Source organism: Cucurbita moschata, unplaced genomic scaffold, assembly GCF_002738365.1.
Source record: "Cucurbita moschata cultivar Rifu unplaced genomic scaffold, Cmos_1.0 Cmo_Scf00028, whole genome shotgun sequence".
Classification (NCBI taxonomy): Eukaryota; Viridiplantae; Streptophyta; class Magnoliopsida; order Cucurbitales; family Cucurbitaceae; genus Cucurbita; species Cucurbita moschata.
In genome coordinates this window covers 2,764,935-2,780,863 of record NW_019268544.1, presented here as the reverse complement: position 1 = coordinate 2,780,863, position 15,929 = coordinate 2,764,935, and the positions used below count along the sequence as shown (strand labels likewise).

General features: G+C 38.8%; 5 protein-coding genes across 14 annotated transcripts; 4 read left to right on the top strand and 1 right to left on the bottom strand.

The window, feature by feature from the left end:
- Window positions 1–874: 874 nt before the first annotated feature.
- LOC111463298 (trafficking protein particle complex subunit 12) lies at window positions 875–2,270 on the top strand. The gene has a single exon (XM_023107176.1). The coding sequence runs from the start codon at window positions 951–953 to the stop codon at window positions 2,106–2,108; it is 1,158 nt and encodes a 385-aa protein (XP_022962944.1). The 5' UTR covers window positions 875–950; the 3' UTR covers window positions 2,109–2,270.
- A 142-nt stretch (window positions 2,271–2,412) lies between these two features.
- LOC111463299 (protein NEN4-like) lies at window positions 2,413–4,487 on the top strand. The gene is made up of 5 exons (XM_023107177.1): window positions 2,413–3,388; window positions 3,481–3,527; window positions 3,602–3,665; window positions 3,776–3,961; window positions 4,051–4,487. Exons 1-5 carry the CDS (start codon window positions 2,942–2,944, stop codon window positions 4,141–4,143), a joined length of 837 nt encoding a protein of 278 aa, XP_022962945.1. The 5' UTR covers window positions 2,413–2,941; the 3' UTR covers window positions 4,144–4,487.
- A 75-nt stretch (window positions 4,488–4,562) lies between these two features.
- LOC111463300 (protein MARD1-like) lies at window positions 4,563–5,451 on the bottom strand. The gene is made up of 2 exons (XM_023107179.1): window positions 5,105–5,451; window positions 4,563–5,034 (listed from the first exon to the last, which is right to left on the bottom strand). The coding sequence occupies exons 1-2, from the start codon at window positions 5,386–5,388 to the stop codon at window positions 4,866–4,868; spliced, it is 453 nt and encodes a 150-aa protein (XP_022962947.1). The 5' UTR covers window positions 5,389–5,451; the 3' UTR covers window positions 4,563–4,865.
- A 1,796-nt stretch (window positions 5,452–7,247) lies between these two features.
- Window positions 7,248–10,705, top strand: LOC111463561 (2,3-bisphosphoglycerate-dependent phosphoglycerate mutase-like). 10 transcript variants are annotated; one of them, XM_023107549.1, is made up of 9 exons: window positions 7,248–7,448; window positions 7,708–7,973; window positions 8,074–8,297; window positions 8,633–8,751; window positions 8,837–8,993; window positions 9,066–9,167; window positions 9,262–9,381; window positions 10,225–10,284; window positions 10,497–10,705. In XM_023107549.1, the coding sequence occupies exons 2-8, from the start codon at window positions 7,709–7,711 to the stop codon at window positions 10,267–10,269; spliced, it is 1,032 nt and encodes a 343-aa protein (XP_022963317.1). In that variant the 5' UTR covers window positions 7,248–7,448; window position 7,708; the 3' UTR covers window positions 10,270–10,284; window positions 10,497–10,705. The 10 variants fall into 10 exon arrangements, 6 of the variants coding, with proteins under 6 accessions (XP_022963317.1, XP_022963318.1, XP_022963316.1 ...); XM_023107550.1 differs by having other exon boundaries at window positions 7,248–7,476; XM_023107548.1 differs by having other exon boundaries at window positions 7,248–7,548.
- A 789-nt stretch (window positions 10,706–11,494) lies between these two features.
- On the top strand, window positions 11,495–14,640 carry LOC111463429 (type I inositol polyphosphate 5-phosphatase 5-like). The gene is made up of 10 exons (XM_023107362.1): window positions 11,495–11,961; window positions 12,058–12,157; window positions 12,234–12,302; window positions 12,547–12,634; window positions 12,711–12,815; window positions 12,900–13,479; window positions 13,573–13,766; window positions 13,866–13,974; window positions 14,049–14,197; window positions 14,271–14,640. Exons 1-10 carry the CDS (start codon window positions 11,818–11,820, stop codon window positions 14,494–14,496), a joined length of 1,764 nt encoding a protein of 587 aa, XP_022963130.1. The 5' UTR covers window positions 11,495–11,817; the 3' UTR covers window positions 14,497–14,640.
- Window positions 14,641–15,929: the final 1,289 nt, after the last annotated feature.

The window sequence follows — 15,929 nt, the reverse complement described above, 5'->3', positions numbered from 1 at the left end:
ATGAAATTTTGGACCATTCAAATGACAAGACATAAACAATAAAACCAAGTTACGGGCAATCAAGGACAAAAAGATTTAAGAACAAGCAATTTGGGAAGAGATTAGTTTGAAGTCAAATTTAGGGTCTTGTGCGTAAGTGAAGATGACGGGGTTCGATTTGAATATTGGGAGTCCATTGTTGACCAAACATTCAGTATCAGTAACGGCTAATATTGAGGGATCGATGCTTTTTGTAGTTTGAAATCCTCTACAGTCAAGCTTCACTTCTGACTGAGAACACAAGCAGTTGTTGCTTATTGTCACGTTCCATTCTGTCATTCCATGAATCTGAAATCCAGTCATCTTTTGACTTATTGCTATGTCATTCGAAACACACTGGCAATTTCCTAAAAATATATATATATATTTAATATAAAAATTTAAATAAATAAATAAATAAAAGAACAAAATGGACTTGGAAATTAAAATTTATACCTTTGTAAAGGAGAGAAACGAAGAGAAGGGCAGCGAAAAGCTTGAGGAAGGGAGCCATTTTCCTTTTTGTTCTAAGGTTTTGAGTTGGTGAACAAATGAATTTGGGGACTGTCCTATTTAAAGGGCTTTTGTAAATATGGAAATGGTAATAAATAAATACGTTTCATTTTAATTTTCCCATTAATTACGAGATTTTATGGTAATAAATAAATAAAAAAATGATAATTATTAGGGTATATATGAAAATCCTCTCAGTGGGCCGTGGTGTATAGATGGAGCCCAATAGGAAGCTCATTTGGTCTTGGGATATATGGGCCTATCATTTTGGTCCAACATAAATAAGAAGCCCAAGCCCATATAATTTGATATCCATCAATTTATTTGGATCCAAATAGAGGAGGCTATCTATCTCTGATCTGTGCGCCGGTTTATGAGATCCCGGCGACTGCTCGATCTCCGAATCATCCTCGCTCGAGATGGAAAGTGAGTCGCCGTCACCTGATTCTGGTACTCACAGAACTTCCGATCCCGAAACCCTGACATCAGCAATCGAGGGATTGACCATTTCCTCCGATCCTTTAACCAGTAAATTCAGTTCGCTTGACGATCTTGCGCACGAGCTTTCCTCTCTTCAAGATCTCGCCACTCGCGGCTCATGGCGTTCGATTTTGGATAAGGTTGCTAGGGCACGATCTCTTTCCCTGCTTCAAAAGCCCCATGATCACCTCACTTATCTCTCTTACAATGTTCTTGCCCTCGTCAAATTGCGTCGTTTCGCTGAAGGCTTGGCGGAACTTGATTCTCTTGAAGATCTTGATAGCTCTCAATACAGGTACGAAACTTATCCAAGTGTTTACCCTAATCGTACTGGCTCGATGGTCCCCTTTTCACTCCGGTGGCTACATGCCTTGATCCCTATCAAAATGGGCGAGCGTCAAGAAGGGCTGGACCGGTTCTACGAACTTCTGGATTTTGTACAGTCAAAAGTGAAGGATAAACAGGAGAAAAATCTTGATGTCTCAGTGGATTTGTGGAAGAAAAGGGAAGTGTTTGTGATTAACTGTATTATGGGTCATCATTTAAGTAACAAAGAGTTTGGGGTTTGTTTAAGTTTGATTGATAATTTGCTTAGTCGGGATTTTTCAGACCCTGCTCTGATTTCCAAACTTGGGTATATACAAATGCACGTCGGTGATATTGAAGGTGCAAAGCGTTCTTTTAATAAGATTGAGGACATGGTTAAAGAAGGGAAGAGTAGTGTGTCATTGAGCGAGGTAGAGATCAAGAACCTTGTGAATAGGAACAAGGCATTGGTGTTCTTGGTGGGTAAGGACTATCTATCAGCAGTGAGGGAATACGAGGAGTGCATCGAGAGGGACCATACGGACGTGGTGGCCATTAACAACAAGGCTCTTTGCTTGATGTACTTGAGGGATTTAGCAGATTCGATTAAGGTACTGGAAAATGCACTGGAAAGAGTTCCTACTGTGGCTCTCAATGAAACAGTCATCGTGAATCTGTGCAGTATGTATGAATTGGCTTATGTTAATCACTCTGAGATTAAGAGAACGCTCAATAACTGGATTGCCCGTGTTGCTCCTGATGATTTTGATTCTTCCTGTACTCGGATTTAAGGTAGTTTTTGGTGTTACATAGCGTAGGCAGCATCTGTGCCCCCCCACATTTTTGAGCGTGTGGGTGTTAAGTTTATTCCTTGTATGCAAATCTGTTCTTCTCTTTTTTGGGTGTTACCTGAAACTTATACATTATACAGTTCATCATTCGTATGCTTCCTATTCTACTGTGTCATGTATGTTGTACCCTATGAGTTGCCTTTTAGAATGGTATATTGATTTGTTAACTGTTATGATTGAATAAACGAAGAACTTCAACCAATTTGGTTGATGGTTCTTGTTGTCCAGGCCTCAAGGGATTGAATTTGTCAGCATTTCTAATGTTCTTAGGACCGCATATTTAAGTAATTATTTGTTGTTATTAATTCAATTTTCTAAATTTATAGCATATATTCTTAGTAGTTAATACGTGAACTTATATTTTATCTGTTGGTTGATGAATTGAGAGCTATAAAATATGAAAGGCAAAACAAGAGGGGCAGAATCATTCCTAAACGGTAAGAAAACCTGGCCTCAAAGGTTCCATCGATATTCCAAAACGTTTCTCTATGGGAAAAAGCAATTGGAAAGAGACAACAAAAGTCATTCTTAACGTTTCTTTTATGATCAATTTCCCTGTCAATTGGAGTTGGTTTTGCCAAGGACAGCCTCCAGAAGCTAAGGACTTCTTCATCCAACGACCAAGCTCTTGACTTCAACTTCAAGCCAACCAAACCCTCAACAGCAAGAATTCTCCATTTGGTCTTCACCCATTTATAACCATCCCATTCCCATGCCATTGAGGATTAAGGAAACAAACAAACTTGAGCTTGGAACTATCTGCTACAATACCAATGGAGGCTTCAAGTTCATTCAAGGAAGGTGCAGAGATCGTCTTCTTTGACTTGGAAACAACAGTGCCGAACAGAGTTGGGCAGCGGTTTCGAGTATTGGAATTTGGTGCTATTGTTGTCTGCCCCCTGAAACTTGTGGAGCTTGATAGCTTTACCACCCTCATCAGGCCAACAGATTTATCAGCTGTTGCGGCAAGGTCCAGCCGACGTGACGGGATAACAAGAGAAATTGTTGCGACTGCGCCGTTGTTTGAGGAAGTTGCAGACAAGATATTCAGCATCTTGAATGGAAGGATATGGGCAGGTCATAACATTCAAAGATTCGACTGTGTTCGTATTAGGGAGGCGTTTGCGGAGATCGGCAGGCCTGCTCCTATGCCAGTTGGGATGGTTGATTCTTTGGGAGTCTTAACTCAGAAGTTCGGCAAGAGAGCTGGAAACATGAAGGTAAGATAACAACTTCAGATCCTTGATTTCAAAAGCCTGTAGAATCATAACATTCCGAATAGTTCTCATATTTTGAACTGTTTCATGTTTAGATGGCATCATTGGCTTCTTACTTTCAGCTGGGGCAGCAAAAGCACAGGTATATAACAGATTAAATCCCTCCCATCTATGTGTGTGTTATATCACCGTGGTTCACAAAAGTGCTTTGTGCAGGAGCCTTGATGATGTTCGTATGAACTTGGAGGTTCTCAAGCATTGTGCGACGGTACTATTTCTGGTAATGCTCGTAAAACTTTCGACCGCTTATGCCTCTCGTTGCACACCCAAGTTATCTAAACACAATTCTTCCTTGTTAGTCTTGTCTGATTCTTGTAATTTCTCCACCAGGAATCGACCCTCCCAAGCATATTGCAGGGGAAGTGGAAGACTTCATCCACCATAACAACCCGAAACAGAGCCAATGGGAAGCTGCATTGCAGAGAAGAAGGTAGTCGAAAATCTCCTCCCTCGTCGCCAGGATATCAACTGAGATCAGTTCCTTATGCAACAAGGGAAAGATTGGGAATTGCAAAGGTTTCTTTATAATGTGAATGATTCTTCATACATACATGGTGAAGCTTCTTATCACAAACGACTGATGAAAATCTTTTGATTCGAAACAGATGACAGCAAAGGTAAAGAATGTAGTCTGCAGAGCTCAGGGAAAACAGCCCTTTAACATCTTACTCAAACATTCTCGATCGCTACTACACTGACTCGAAACCAAACGCCCAATGTTTGTCACTTTCCATACTTCGTGACTGCAACACACTTCTGTTAACCCTTTAGGAGGCATCCGCCCCCACATATTCGTCAGCCCGACACAAGAAGCTTTCAGGCGAAAAAAACTTCCATTTTGAGACTGCGACACCCGTAAACTCGTTACGCTGTTCTACTGAAGTCGGGGCGGCCTTCCCACGCCAAATTGTTGTTTTATACTACTTTTTAAAGTGTCTGCTTCTATTTTATAGCATGGGCCCATGGCCAATTTGGGCTTATTTTTACTCTCAAGCACTATCTATTTATGATATATTTTTATATTATCAACATTATTTATTTATTTTTTGAAACAATACCATCAATATTATTTTCACTCATTATCCCAATTTTAATTTATTCCCCGAATATTTACTGATACCAATAAAAAATAATAATTTTATTTTTTAAGGTCCAGTAATTAGACTCATTCACTCATTCCAAATCTTGAAATTACAATAATACCCCTAATGTAAAAGTCTACCTCAGACAGTAATTCCATCCACAGCATTTTTTAATTTCATTTTTTGGATCTTCTAAATAATTCCGTTTATACAAATCACCCAAATTTACCATATCACCCCTCATCATCTACTAACTTCCAAATCCAACACCCCGACAGCATCCAACTACACATGCGTCGGCGGACGCGGTGTCGGGATCGCTGCCGGTGCTGGAGTTCTCAACTCCTACTATCTGGTTCCTTCTTAGACCTCGACCCTCTTCCCCCCGCGGCCGCCGCCGCCGCCGCCGCTTGCCGCATATCTTTCCTCTTCCCTCCGTACTCTTTTTTCTCATCGTCTTTTATTTGTTTCTCTCTGCACTCCGAACTGCAAAAAGCCGTGTCCCCTCTGCACAAACATATAACAATTTTTTTAATATATTAAAAAAAAAAAGAAAAAAAAAGAAATGGAGTAGTACCTGTACATATAGATGTCACGGCCGGGAGCGATGGTACGTTTGCAGAGACCGCACGTGTGAAGAAAGTGATCATTAGAGCCCAACTGAACTCCTAAATTTCTAGGAGAAACCAAAACAGAGTAATTGAGCATTGTCGTATTGTGAGGAACCCCCACGGCGGGAGGCGGCGCGTGGGCGCCCTGATCCGACGTTTCTTCCAACTCTTCGTCGGCGAGACCCCCCCTGATTCCGGTCATGCTGGCGGTTCTCTTGATCGGAACACGAGACCGCTTCCCCAGCAGCATCTTTACAGAAATGAGAGGGAGATGGAGAGTGAGGGGTGGGTGGACTCTCAGATCACAGAACGCCAAATATATGGAAGTTTGTTAGGAAAGAGAGAGGGAGAATCTGGACCGTTGATTGGATGCACCACGTATCAACGACCCCACGTCACGCTTTTTCTCCAATAACTGTGAAGTAAAAATGTTATTAAATTATTTAACATGATTAATTGATTAATAGTTGTAATTAAACATATTTATTTATAAAATCTTGATTTATTTATATTAAGGCTATAAATGGTAACACAAATAAATATCCCTTATTAAATATTTTTTTAATATATATATATATATAAATTAATAAAAGAAATAATGAGTAGTGGAAGAAGGATTAGGCAATGAGAGGGAAACATCATAACGAGGGAGCTGAATGGAAAAATAAAAAAAAAGGCAAGGACAAAAACGTCATTTTCCCACTTACTAATGCTGGAGAGACAATGGGACAGCAATGCCACATCCACATCTCTTCATTCGCCCTCTTTTCGGCCATTCTTTTTCCTTCTACCAAATATACCCTTCTCACACAACGCATGAAATAGTTATAATTATTTATCTGAATTTTATTTTAAAAAAAATAAAAATTGGGCAAATATGTAATTTCAACCAGGACCAATACGTGTTGTTTTGATTTGAAACGACAATTAAAACGATGACGCATCATCTAATTCCCATATACGGTAGGATAAGAGGACGTGTGAGTTCAAGTGCATGTTACCAGAAACGGCGTCGTTTGGACCTGAGAGAATAATTCGAAGGGAAAGTTATTTTTGAAAAATAAAGTAAGAGCAGTCGTTAATATTAATTAATAAAAAAAGGAAACTGGAAAAGACAGGACAGCATGAATGACATAAACAGACGAATCTACCTCTGCTGGTTTTTCTTTCTTTTTTAATAATTTTAATTCGGGCCCCACGAGACACGTCATGTTAATTTTAAAAAAATTCAAAGATATTCCACGTGGCATTTCTTGATTTGGCTGAAAATGGGATTGCCTTTTTGTTACAAACTTTATATTATAAAGTTTATATAAAGAGCATAGATTTTTCACATGGTTTGCGTCACAAGCACTAATGATATCACTAATCACTAACTTATTATTTTAATCCCACCACCAAAAGTTGCAATTACTTTAGTTTTAAAAATGTCTCAATATTAATACTTATCTTTTCAGATATTAAAAAATAATTATTGATACTAATACTATCGTTGATAGACCTCAATCACACAACAGTATTCTAATCGATACAGATCGATGGCAATATTTGACAATCGTGTTGATACTGTTTATATATATAAACTGTTTAATTACTCGTAATCAATAGTAAAAAAGTCAATCATCGAGGTTTAATTGTCTCCCCTTAATCGAGGTTTGACTCCTTTGTTCGACATTTGAGGATTTACCAATCTATTAGCATGACTCTGATACCATGTTAGACGAACACGACTCACACAATAGTATGAGAGTTTGAGCATGACTCTAATACCATAACACTTTGAGCATGAGCTCTCATGGCTTTACTTTGGGCTCCCCCATAAGACATCGTCCCAATGGAGAGAGGGTTCTTTGTTTATAAACCCATGATCATTCTTAAATTAGCTGATAAACAGAACTATTAGTATCACCTTAAAAAAATATTCACGAAAAAGTAATATTAATATTCTTAAATTTTTATTTTAAAAAAAATAGAGATAAATTATAAGACGAAGTATAAAATTTTATTTTTTAAATGAATATATTTTTGAAAATTTTAAAAATGTTGAAAAGTATTTAATTTTTTTTTATTTTTTTTTAGTTTATGTATTTTTATTAATTTGGAGTTCGTGCCTAGTTTAAGGGTTTCACCCAATATTCAGTGTTCTTTTTCCCATTAAGCAAATTCAATGTTTTCCCGGTTCCCTCAAAGTTTGTAAAATTTTGGCATTCAACGTTCTCCAAATCTGCAAAACATCGTGGCCATCGCATTTGGGATCAATAATTTACCATCTCTTTTGCTTCTCTGCTTCGAGTAAATCGGATCACCGGCGTGAGTTTGATCAGTCACTCATTCTTTCGTATACAAAATGGCTACAATCTCTTCGTTCTTCTTGATTCTTTTCCCACATTTGGGTGTTTACTATATTGTTGTGCGTATTCTTTGTGTACTATCGATTTCAAACGTTTTTCATCTGCTTGTGGAGTGACACTATATTTCCCAATTGAAATCTGTTGGCTGTTCGCGAACTAGAATATTTCTCTCGTGCTTAAATCTAATATTTGGTTATTGGTATGTTCTGGGTTATCAGCATGATTTCTTCAGGATTTCTCGAGTTCAATGGAGCAGTGCAAGTTTATAATCATGCCTGTGATTCAAATCCTCATAATGTCTCTTTGATTTCTCTACCGGTTATCCGGAAGGGTTTTGATTCTGATGTACGGCTGTTTAGAAGAGGGATTTGTAGTATGAGAAATTTCAGGCTTTCAGATGTTTGTGCGACCCCGCAAGTTTCAATTATGAACCACATTACACCTGTTTCGGATTGGAATAGTGATGATTCTATGAGGCCATCAAGTAAGTCTGATTACCTATTAGGAATAATGGCTTCTAATCTTTTATTGGTTCCCAGGAGATTGAATTTCTTTGTAATGTCCATGAACTTTCCTCTTTAAAGTTGAAACAGCTCTGATATTAATTCGACATGGTGAGTCAATGTGGAATGAGAAGAATTTATTTACTGGCTCTGTTGATGTACCTTTAACAAGAAGAGGTGTAGAGGAAGCAATTGAAGCTGGTAAGAGGATCAGCAACCTACCGATCGACTACGTTTACACGTCTGCGTTAATTCGCTCACAAATGACAGCGGTGCTTGCTTTGATTCAACATCGCTGCAAAAAGGTGTATATCATGCATGGTGTTTTTTGTTCCTGCATCATAAAAAGTGGATAGCCTTTGATTAGCTTCTAGTCCTGAGTTTGATGAATTCAGAACTGCATACTAGTTGCTCAAGATGGTTGTAAGTTTGTAATATGAGGATGCATCTGCAAATTCCTTTCATTCCCATTAAGGAATTCTTATCATTGGATGAGAAGATTTTGTTGTTTAGAATACAGAGTTCAAGCTAATATTTAGAGGAAAATGGATGTTATTTTGATTGAAGTTTGATTGTTGTTTTTTAAACATTCCATAGCAGAAAATGGATGTTTCTAATTTAGACCATTTTATGCTTTCAGGTGCCCATCATTATCCATAATTGTAATGAACAGGCAGAGGCATGGAGCCAAATTTACAGTGATGAGGCTAGAAAGCAATCATTTCCGGTTATTAGAGCTTGGCAATTGAATGAAAGAATGTACTTTCTCTTTTCATGGGAATCTATATTTTCCTTCTATCTGAAGACTATACTAATTGTTTTGATGCACAAAACTATAATACAGGTATGGTGAGCTACAGGGACTGAATAAACAGGAGATTGCCAAAAGATATGGTGAAGAGCAAGTGCATGAATGGCGCCGGAGTTACGAAATTCCTCCGCCCGAGGGTGAGAGCTTGCAGATGTGCTCACAAAGAGCAGTTGGATATTTTAAAGAGCATGTAAGCACTCTTGGATTCTTGTTTTGATTATTTGAAACGGTAAGATTCTCACAGGGCAAGAAGGAATTGTAGATTGAACCACATCTGCAATCTGGGAAACATGTTATGGTTGCAGCCCATGCTAATACGCTAAGGTCTATTATCATGTACCTAGAAAAATTAACTTCTCGCCAGGTAGAGAGACCATATCCTACATGTTTTTCTTCAGTGTTCATGTTGCTACCTTCTAGTATAGCTTATTAATGAATGAATATTTGCTAGGAGACAGGTAATTGGGTTGGAAGTATCAACTGGGGTACCATTACTTTACATATACAAGGAGGGAACGTTTATGAAGCGAGGGAGTCCTGTCGGTTCTTCGGAAGCTGGCGTATATGCACTAACTAGGGCAAGAATATTCTACCTCTCCATCATCTTATGTTTATAATTACTGGTATCCTGATATTTGCTTGTAGAAATTCAAGAGTCATTTTCCTTGATTGCTTTGTTGCTCATCGATTGTGATGAAAATGGAGGAAAGAACATAATAGTTGCTGCTGTGGTCTACTGAGAGGAAAAATATCCAAAGAATAATTAGGGTCTTTGATAAACTGTTCTTTGATATTGGTTCTTGAGTGACCATAGACGTTTGGCGACGAGTGCATAGATTAGAACATAATTTGACCATTAATCTGCGATGACTTTTCCTCAAGGTTTTTAAAACGTGTTTGGTAGGGAGAGGTTTTCACACCCTTATCCCCTCTTCAACCGATGTGGGTTCTCACAATCCACTCCCCTTGGGGCCCAGCGTCCTCGCTGATACACCGCTTGGTGTCTAGCTCTGATACCATTTGTAATGACTCAAACCCATCGCTAGCAAATATTGTCGTCTTTGGGCTTTCCCTTTCAAGATTTCCCTCAAGGTTTTTAAAATGCGTTTGGTAGGAAAAGGTTTCTACACCCTTATCCCCTCTCCAACCCATATGGGATCTCAAAACAAGTGCTTATCTGAACTTAGGCCATCGTTTCTGTGCACAAACTCTGGAATGTTGCCACAAGCGAACACCGTATTATCCAAATGAGTTCTTTGCTAATCTAAAAGTTTGTGTTTAACCATCTTGATCTTAGATGTCAACTCCAAACAGTTAAAGCTTAAAAGGAATAAACAGAGGACTGCTACATGTTCTGTCTATCTTTCTCTACGCAATCACTTGATTGATTAGCATCTGCCCACTTCCTATATCTTATGCAGAATTTAGCACTTTACAGGCAAAAGTTGGACGAAATGTCATGCTGAATCCCTGAAATTCAGGTAAGAATATTTCGACTTGTTAGATTATTACCACTCAAGAGTATGATTGAAAACAAGGTTACTGCTTTTTTGATGTTGCAAATGAACTAGGAAACCGATCGACTTACCGGCTCGTGCTTCTTGTTGTTCTAAACCCAGATAGCTTATACTAATTACGGATTGTTTGTTGCTTGTATATGTTTCTATGGGATAGTGATCAATGTGTTCTTCAGTGTTATTGTTGAAGGTTATCTGCAGCGGGCATACCCACTTCCTGGAAAGACAAGGAGATGCATTCCACAAAAGCCATAGATACAAGTTTCCATCTTTTAGTATGGAAGATGATTTTAATTTTTCATTTATGTTTCATCCTAATATAATCTAAGTATTATTATCAACCAACACGAGTATAATTCAACCGTTATGACATTTAATTTTTTTATTAATACTCTTAAGAACTTTTCTATCATTTATTAATGATGAAAAGATTTAAATATCTTATTCTTATCGAGTGTCGCATTAAAGTTATTTTCCCCTTTGTTTTTTAATGGCTTGTTTATCTTTTTAAGGATGTAATGGAATCTTCTAGTGTGATACTTGAAAATATATATCCTGACATTTTAGATAATCGTGTTTGTTTGGGAGGAATAATGCCGAAATTATTCAAATAATTATGTTTGTTTTATAAGATTTTTATGCGAAATTGTCTTATAATGATGTGTTATACTAATCAATATAATTTAATTTTATATCACATGCATTTTGATATTTATGAAATTATAGTTATATTTGCATGTCGATTCAAATTAAAAAAAAAAATGAGAATTTAATTTTAGGCTAAACTAATAAAAATATTTCTAAATTTTATAATTTATTTCAAACTTATTGAATCTAAAAATATAATTACCTTAATTTTGGACGGAACCCACAACTATTTTGTTTTAAAAATATTCTTGAGTCCTAAAAGTGCGAGTATTTTAGACATTTTATAAAGTTGAAGGGTATTATTGAAACTTTGGAATAGTTTATGGATATGTTCAAGAGATGAACGGGATAATTTTCAAAATATGTGTTTTTTAAAAGAAATTAAAAAAAAAAAATTGGATTTTTTTATTTTTTTTATTTTTTGTCTGTATCTCAGTTGTAGTGTAATGTCTGGGAGTTGAAATTAGCGGATGATAAAAGGAGTTGAGCTATGAACTCTGAATCCCAACCGTTTTCATCCCTTCAATCCTAGTAATCTCCGAAAGCTTCGCCGCCAATATCTCAATCCACAAGGACTCCGAAACCAAACACCCCAAAAACAATCAGCCTCCAAAATTATTCTCCTTTTTTCTTTTTTTGTTTTTGTCCAAATCAGAAAATAAAATAAAATTCAAGAAAAGAACACAACCCCAGATAAAAGAATCCACCTCGAAACTCTTGCATCGGACCAGATTTGTTCATATTTTCCGGCGGGTTTTTCCGGTCAGTTTGGCCATCATATTTCTGGTGCCTTCTTTCGCGACTCCGTTCGCGATTTGAATGCATTGGAATCTCGGGTTCAACGAATGAATGTCGGACTATGCCACTAGTTCCTTGGTCGATATGGGAAAACCCAATAACGCCGCCGCCGCCCCCACTGCCACCGCCACGCTCGACACCCTATCCTCCGCCCCCTCCCCGGACAACTCCGTCAAGAACGATAAGAAAAAAAGGGTATTTATCATTATTCTTTAATTCCTCCTCCGACCACTTCTCCTTTTCATATGTTTGATTGGATATGTTTCATGCATATTATGGGTCGTACGTTAGTCCATTATCCCAAAGATTTTCAGCTCAAAGAGAACCGACAAGTTAAACACAGACGATGATTTGTTTCAATTAGAGTACGGCGACGGCGCTGTTGATATTGGTATCCCCTTTTCTTCTTCTAATTTCCTCCTCTGTTCCTCTGAAACTCTCTGCTCATAATTTACAACGTTGTAAAGGGAAGGGAATTGCAATCAGAAGAAAAGCTTTCTTGGAGTCATCCCCCACCATAAAAAAGAGCTTCTCAGGTACGTACCCGCCCCTATGATATCCAATTGTTGTAGCGGAATGGCACAACAAAAAATGCTTTGATACCCAATTGTTATAACAGAACCAAAAGCAAGATCGATCGCACTCACACACTCACGCACCCAATTGTTTGTGGGAGTAAGTGTGTGAGTACGATCGATCATGCTTCAACTTTTGATACAACACGTATGAGCTGAGAGTAGAGATTGATCGATTATCTAAGAACAATGATTATTTGATCAGAAAGAAAGGCAAGTTCAGAAATCCAAGGCTTGAATCTTTCAAACTTTGATCAATCTGTGACTCTACCAAATGAAACCAAGAATTTTCGGTATGTGCCACGGGAATTTTTGTTGAGTTGATCTTATGATTGTCGAAATATCGTTAGAACTCTGTTTGGGGTGTAGGATTTTTGTAGCGACGTGGAATGTTGGTGGGAAAACTCCGAACAATAGCATCAACCTTGAAGAGTTCTTACAAGTGGAAGACACGACAGACATTTATGTAATTGGGTTCGTAACATTCGAATGATGTTCCATTGTTGCTGTCATTGTTTTGTTAAATTAACACACTTTTGGTGATGTGGGAAATCTTAGGTTTCAGGAAATTGTTCCTCTGAATGCCGGAAACGTACTTGTTATAGAAGACAATGAACCTGCAGCGAAGTGGCTTGGTCTAATAAGCCAAACCATAAACAAAACCAAGAACAATGACTCCATTAATGGTGGCTCTGATAATTCATCTCATGGCTCAAAAGCTTCAAAGGATTCAAAGTCTCTGCCTTTCTTCCAAAAGCCATCGTTAAAGATGCTGAGCAGGAACCTGAGGCCGATTGATGGTCGGCTGCTGAAGGCCTGCAACTGCCCAATTGAATTGGGATCGAAAGAGAGGAGATTAAGGAAGCTCAACGACGACCCGACAGCTGATTTTGACTCCATGATCTCACCGGAGCTTCATAATGAACATGGAAGCTTAATGATGGATCGATTCATTTCAATTTCAGAACTTGCTTCAGCAAAAACAGGGGATGATGATATGCGCTACAAGCTCATATCCAGCAAGCAAATGGTGGGTTTGTTCTTGTCGGTTTGGGCTCGACAGGAGCTCATCCCTCATATTGGTCATCTTAGAGTCTCCACCGTTGGAAGAGGCATAATGGGTCGCCTCGGAAACAAGGTTACACAAATCATTGACTCAAAAGATCACTGCTTTTTGTAGTTCCTGCTCTGTTTTTTTAGACGAACCCTTAGAATTTGATGCACTTTTCAGGGATGCATATCGATTAGCATGTCAGTGCATGAGACAAGCTTTTGCTTCGTTTGCAGTCATTTGGCATCGGGAGAGAAGGAAGGGGATGAACTGAGAAGAAACGCCGATGCAGCTGAGATACTCAAAAGCACGCAGTTCAACAAGATCTGTAAGAAGCCCAATAAACGAGCCCCTGAGAAAATAATGGATCATGAGTAATTACTTCACATCAAAATCTAATCCATTTTGTCTGATTTTGTGTCTGTTTTTATGTTTTTTTTTTTCAATCCTCTGCTCATCAAATCTATATACAGCCGGATAATCTGGCTGGGAGACTTGAACTACCGGTTGTCATTGAGCTACGAGGAAACCAGGATTTTAGTAGAGGATAGTGATTGGGACAAACTCCTAGAACGGGATCAGGTAACTGAGAACGGTTACGATTATCCGCAATGTTGTGATATTATCCACTTTAAGCATAAGCTCTTGCGATGCAGTTGAACGTTGAGAGAGAAGCGGGAAGAGTTTTCAGTGGGTTCAGTGAGGGGCGGATCCATTTTGCACCGACATACAAGTACACCCAGAACTCAGATTCGTACGCCGGGGAGAGCGTGAAATCGAAGAGGAAGCGGCGGACGCCGGCATGGTTGGTATCAGAGGGTGTGCGGCATTCATATCACATATGCATAATTTGAGTTGAGTGTTGTTTTGTTTTTCAGGTGCGACAGAATACTGTGGCGAGGGAATGGGATGGAGCAGGTGTGTTACATTCGAGGGGAGTTGAGATTTTCGGATCACAGGCCAGTATGTGGAGTGTTTAGGGTGGCGGTGGAGTTGAGGAACAGAAGCAGTAAGTTCAGGAAAGGGTACTCATGTGCGGCGCCAAGGCTGCTGCAATTTGAGGAGTGTGTGATACCCAAAAGGCATAGCTTCTATGAATTCTAAAGCTTTTGTATATTTCTTCTATGTTTTTCTTCCCCTTTTCATTTTAGATCAAAACCTAACCAACCTATTCAATTCATTCTTTCATTCTTTCATTTTGACCAACGCTTATGAAATGCAATCCTAATCTCCAACTTCAAATGCAAATAAAATATCACTTTTAGCTATCTGTTTTTAGTGGTATGATTTGTTCGATAAGAGTGTTACGATGTTACGAAATATGTACAAAAATAAAATTATCCATTGTTTAAATTTGAGACCGTTGTAGGTGTCATATTGTTAATAGAACTGTGAGGCTGATATGGCAATACGTAAGCGTAGTGGTGAGCTTGGGCTTTTACAAATGATATCAGAGGTAGACATCGGACAATGTGGTAGTCAGGATGCTGGCCCCTCGAGAGGTGGATGGATTGTGAGATCTCATATTGATTGGAGGGTGGATGCAATGTGCCCGTCAGGATGCTGGCACCCTGGTTAGAGGGTGGATGCAATGTGCAATGTTGGCCCCCAAGGGGTGGATTGTGTGATCCCATATCGGTTGGAGGGTGGATTATGAGATTCCGCATCAGTTGGAGGGAAGAACGAAACATTCCCTATGGTGTGGAAATCTCTCCTTGTGTTTTAAAATTATGAGGCTGATGGTGATACATAATGGGCTAAAGCTAATAATCTTTGCAAACGGTGGGCTTGGGCTGTTACAAGTGGTATCGAAGCTGGGACAGTGCGAGGTGTCACGATCATGCTCGTCCAAGGCATGTTGCCCAACCCTTTATGTCTTTTCATATTACCCTTTATGTCTTTTCATATTTTAGTGTTTTACTTTTTTATTTCTAGGAAGGATGACGTTTCAAAAATATCATGTTTAGGTCTGTCAGACATGAAATGCTTAAGAATGTAGAATGTATTATAGGGGGATACGACTAGTTGTTAACTTCTCCCTACCCAAGATTATATACTGTGAGCCGTTGTTATTTCTCTCTTCCTTGCTTATATAACGTCTCTTTAAAAAATCTCTCTTTCAAAAATCTCTCTCTGCCCTCGTTTTCTAAAACCTTCTCTTAAAACCGAGGCCAGAGGCTCGAGCATACGACACTTAGCCGTAGGCAACGCAAGAACGAATTGACTTAGCTTATTCGTCGTTGGAAAGTGAGTGCCACACAATCGCAAGTCCGTTGCCATCAAAAGTGCGATTGTGACACGAGGCACTGGTTGGAATAGGGCTAGGGACAGTGCAAGGCACTAGTTGGAGTAGGGCTAGATCTTCTCCATAGTAGACACGTTTTAGAACCGTGAAACTGATGGCGAAAACTTCCATTTTGAGACCGCGACCCATCAGTACTTTCTCACTTCTTTAGTAAGATCAGTGTTCACCAAGACTCTTTCTCTGTTTTTTAGGGCTTGGGTACGAGAACATAATGTGAAGAAATCAGGGTCGA

Bases quoted from the DNA above. Each gene is read 5' to 3' on its own strand.
- LOC111463300 (XM_023107179.1), bottom strand. From the start codon at position 5,388: ATGCTGCTGGGGAAGCGGTCTCGTGTTCCGATCAAGAGAACCGCCAGC. The intron at 5,035-5,104 runs GTACTACTCCAT...ATGTTTGTGCAG, and splicing joins CGTGACATCTATATGTACAG to AGGGGACACGGCTTTTTGCA.
- LOC111463429 (XM_023107362.1), top strand. From the start codon at position 11,818: ATGTCGGACTATGCCACTAGTTCCTTGGTCGATATGGGAAAACCCAAT. The intron at 12,635-12,710 runs GTATGTGCCACG...TTTGGGGTGTAG, and splicing joins AATGAAACCAAGAATTTTCG to GATTTTTGTAGCGACGTGGA. The intron at 12,816-12,899 runs GTTCGTAACATT...GGGAAATCTTAG, and splicing joins ACAGACATTTATGTAATTGG to GTTTCAGGAAATTGTTCCTC.
- LOC111463299 (XM_023107177.1), top strand. From the start codon at position 2,942: ATGGAGGCTTCAAGTTCATTCAAGGAAGGTGCAGAGATCGTCTTCTTT. The intron at 3,389-3,480 runs GTAAGATAACAA...TTTCATGTTTAG, and splicing joins AGAGAGCTGGAAACATGAAG to ATGGCATCATTGGCTTCTTA. The intron at 3,962-4,050 runs GTTTCTTTATAA...GATTCGAAACAG, and splicing joins AAAGATTGGGAATTGCAAAG to ATGACAGCAAAGGTAAAGAA.
- LOC111463298 (XM_023107176.1), top strand. From the start codon at position 951: ATGGAAAGTGAGTCGCCGTCACCTGATTCTGGTACTCACAGAACTTCC.
- LOC111463561 (XM_023107547.1), top strand. From the start codon at position 7,691: ATGTTCTGGGTTATCAGCATGATTTCTTCAGGATTTCTCGAGTTCAAT. The intron at 7,974-8,073 runs GTAAGTCTGATT...TCCTCTTTAAAG, and splicing joins TGATTCTATGAGGCCATCAA to TTGAAACAGCTCTGATATTA. The intron at 9,168-9,261 runs GTAGAGAGACCA...GCTAGGAGACAG, and splicing joins AAAAATTAACTTCTCGCCAG to GTAATTGGGTTGGAAGTATC.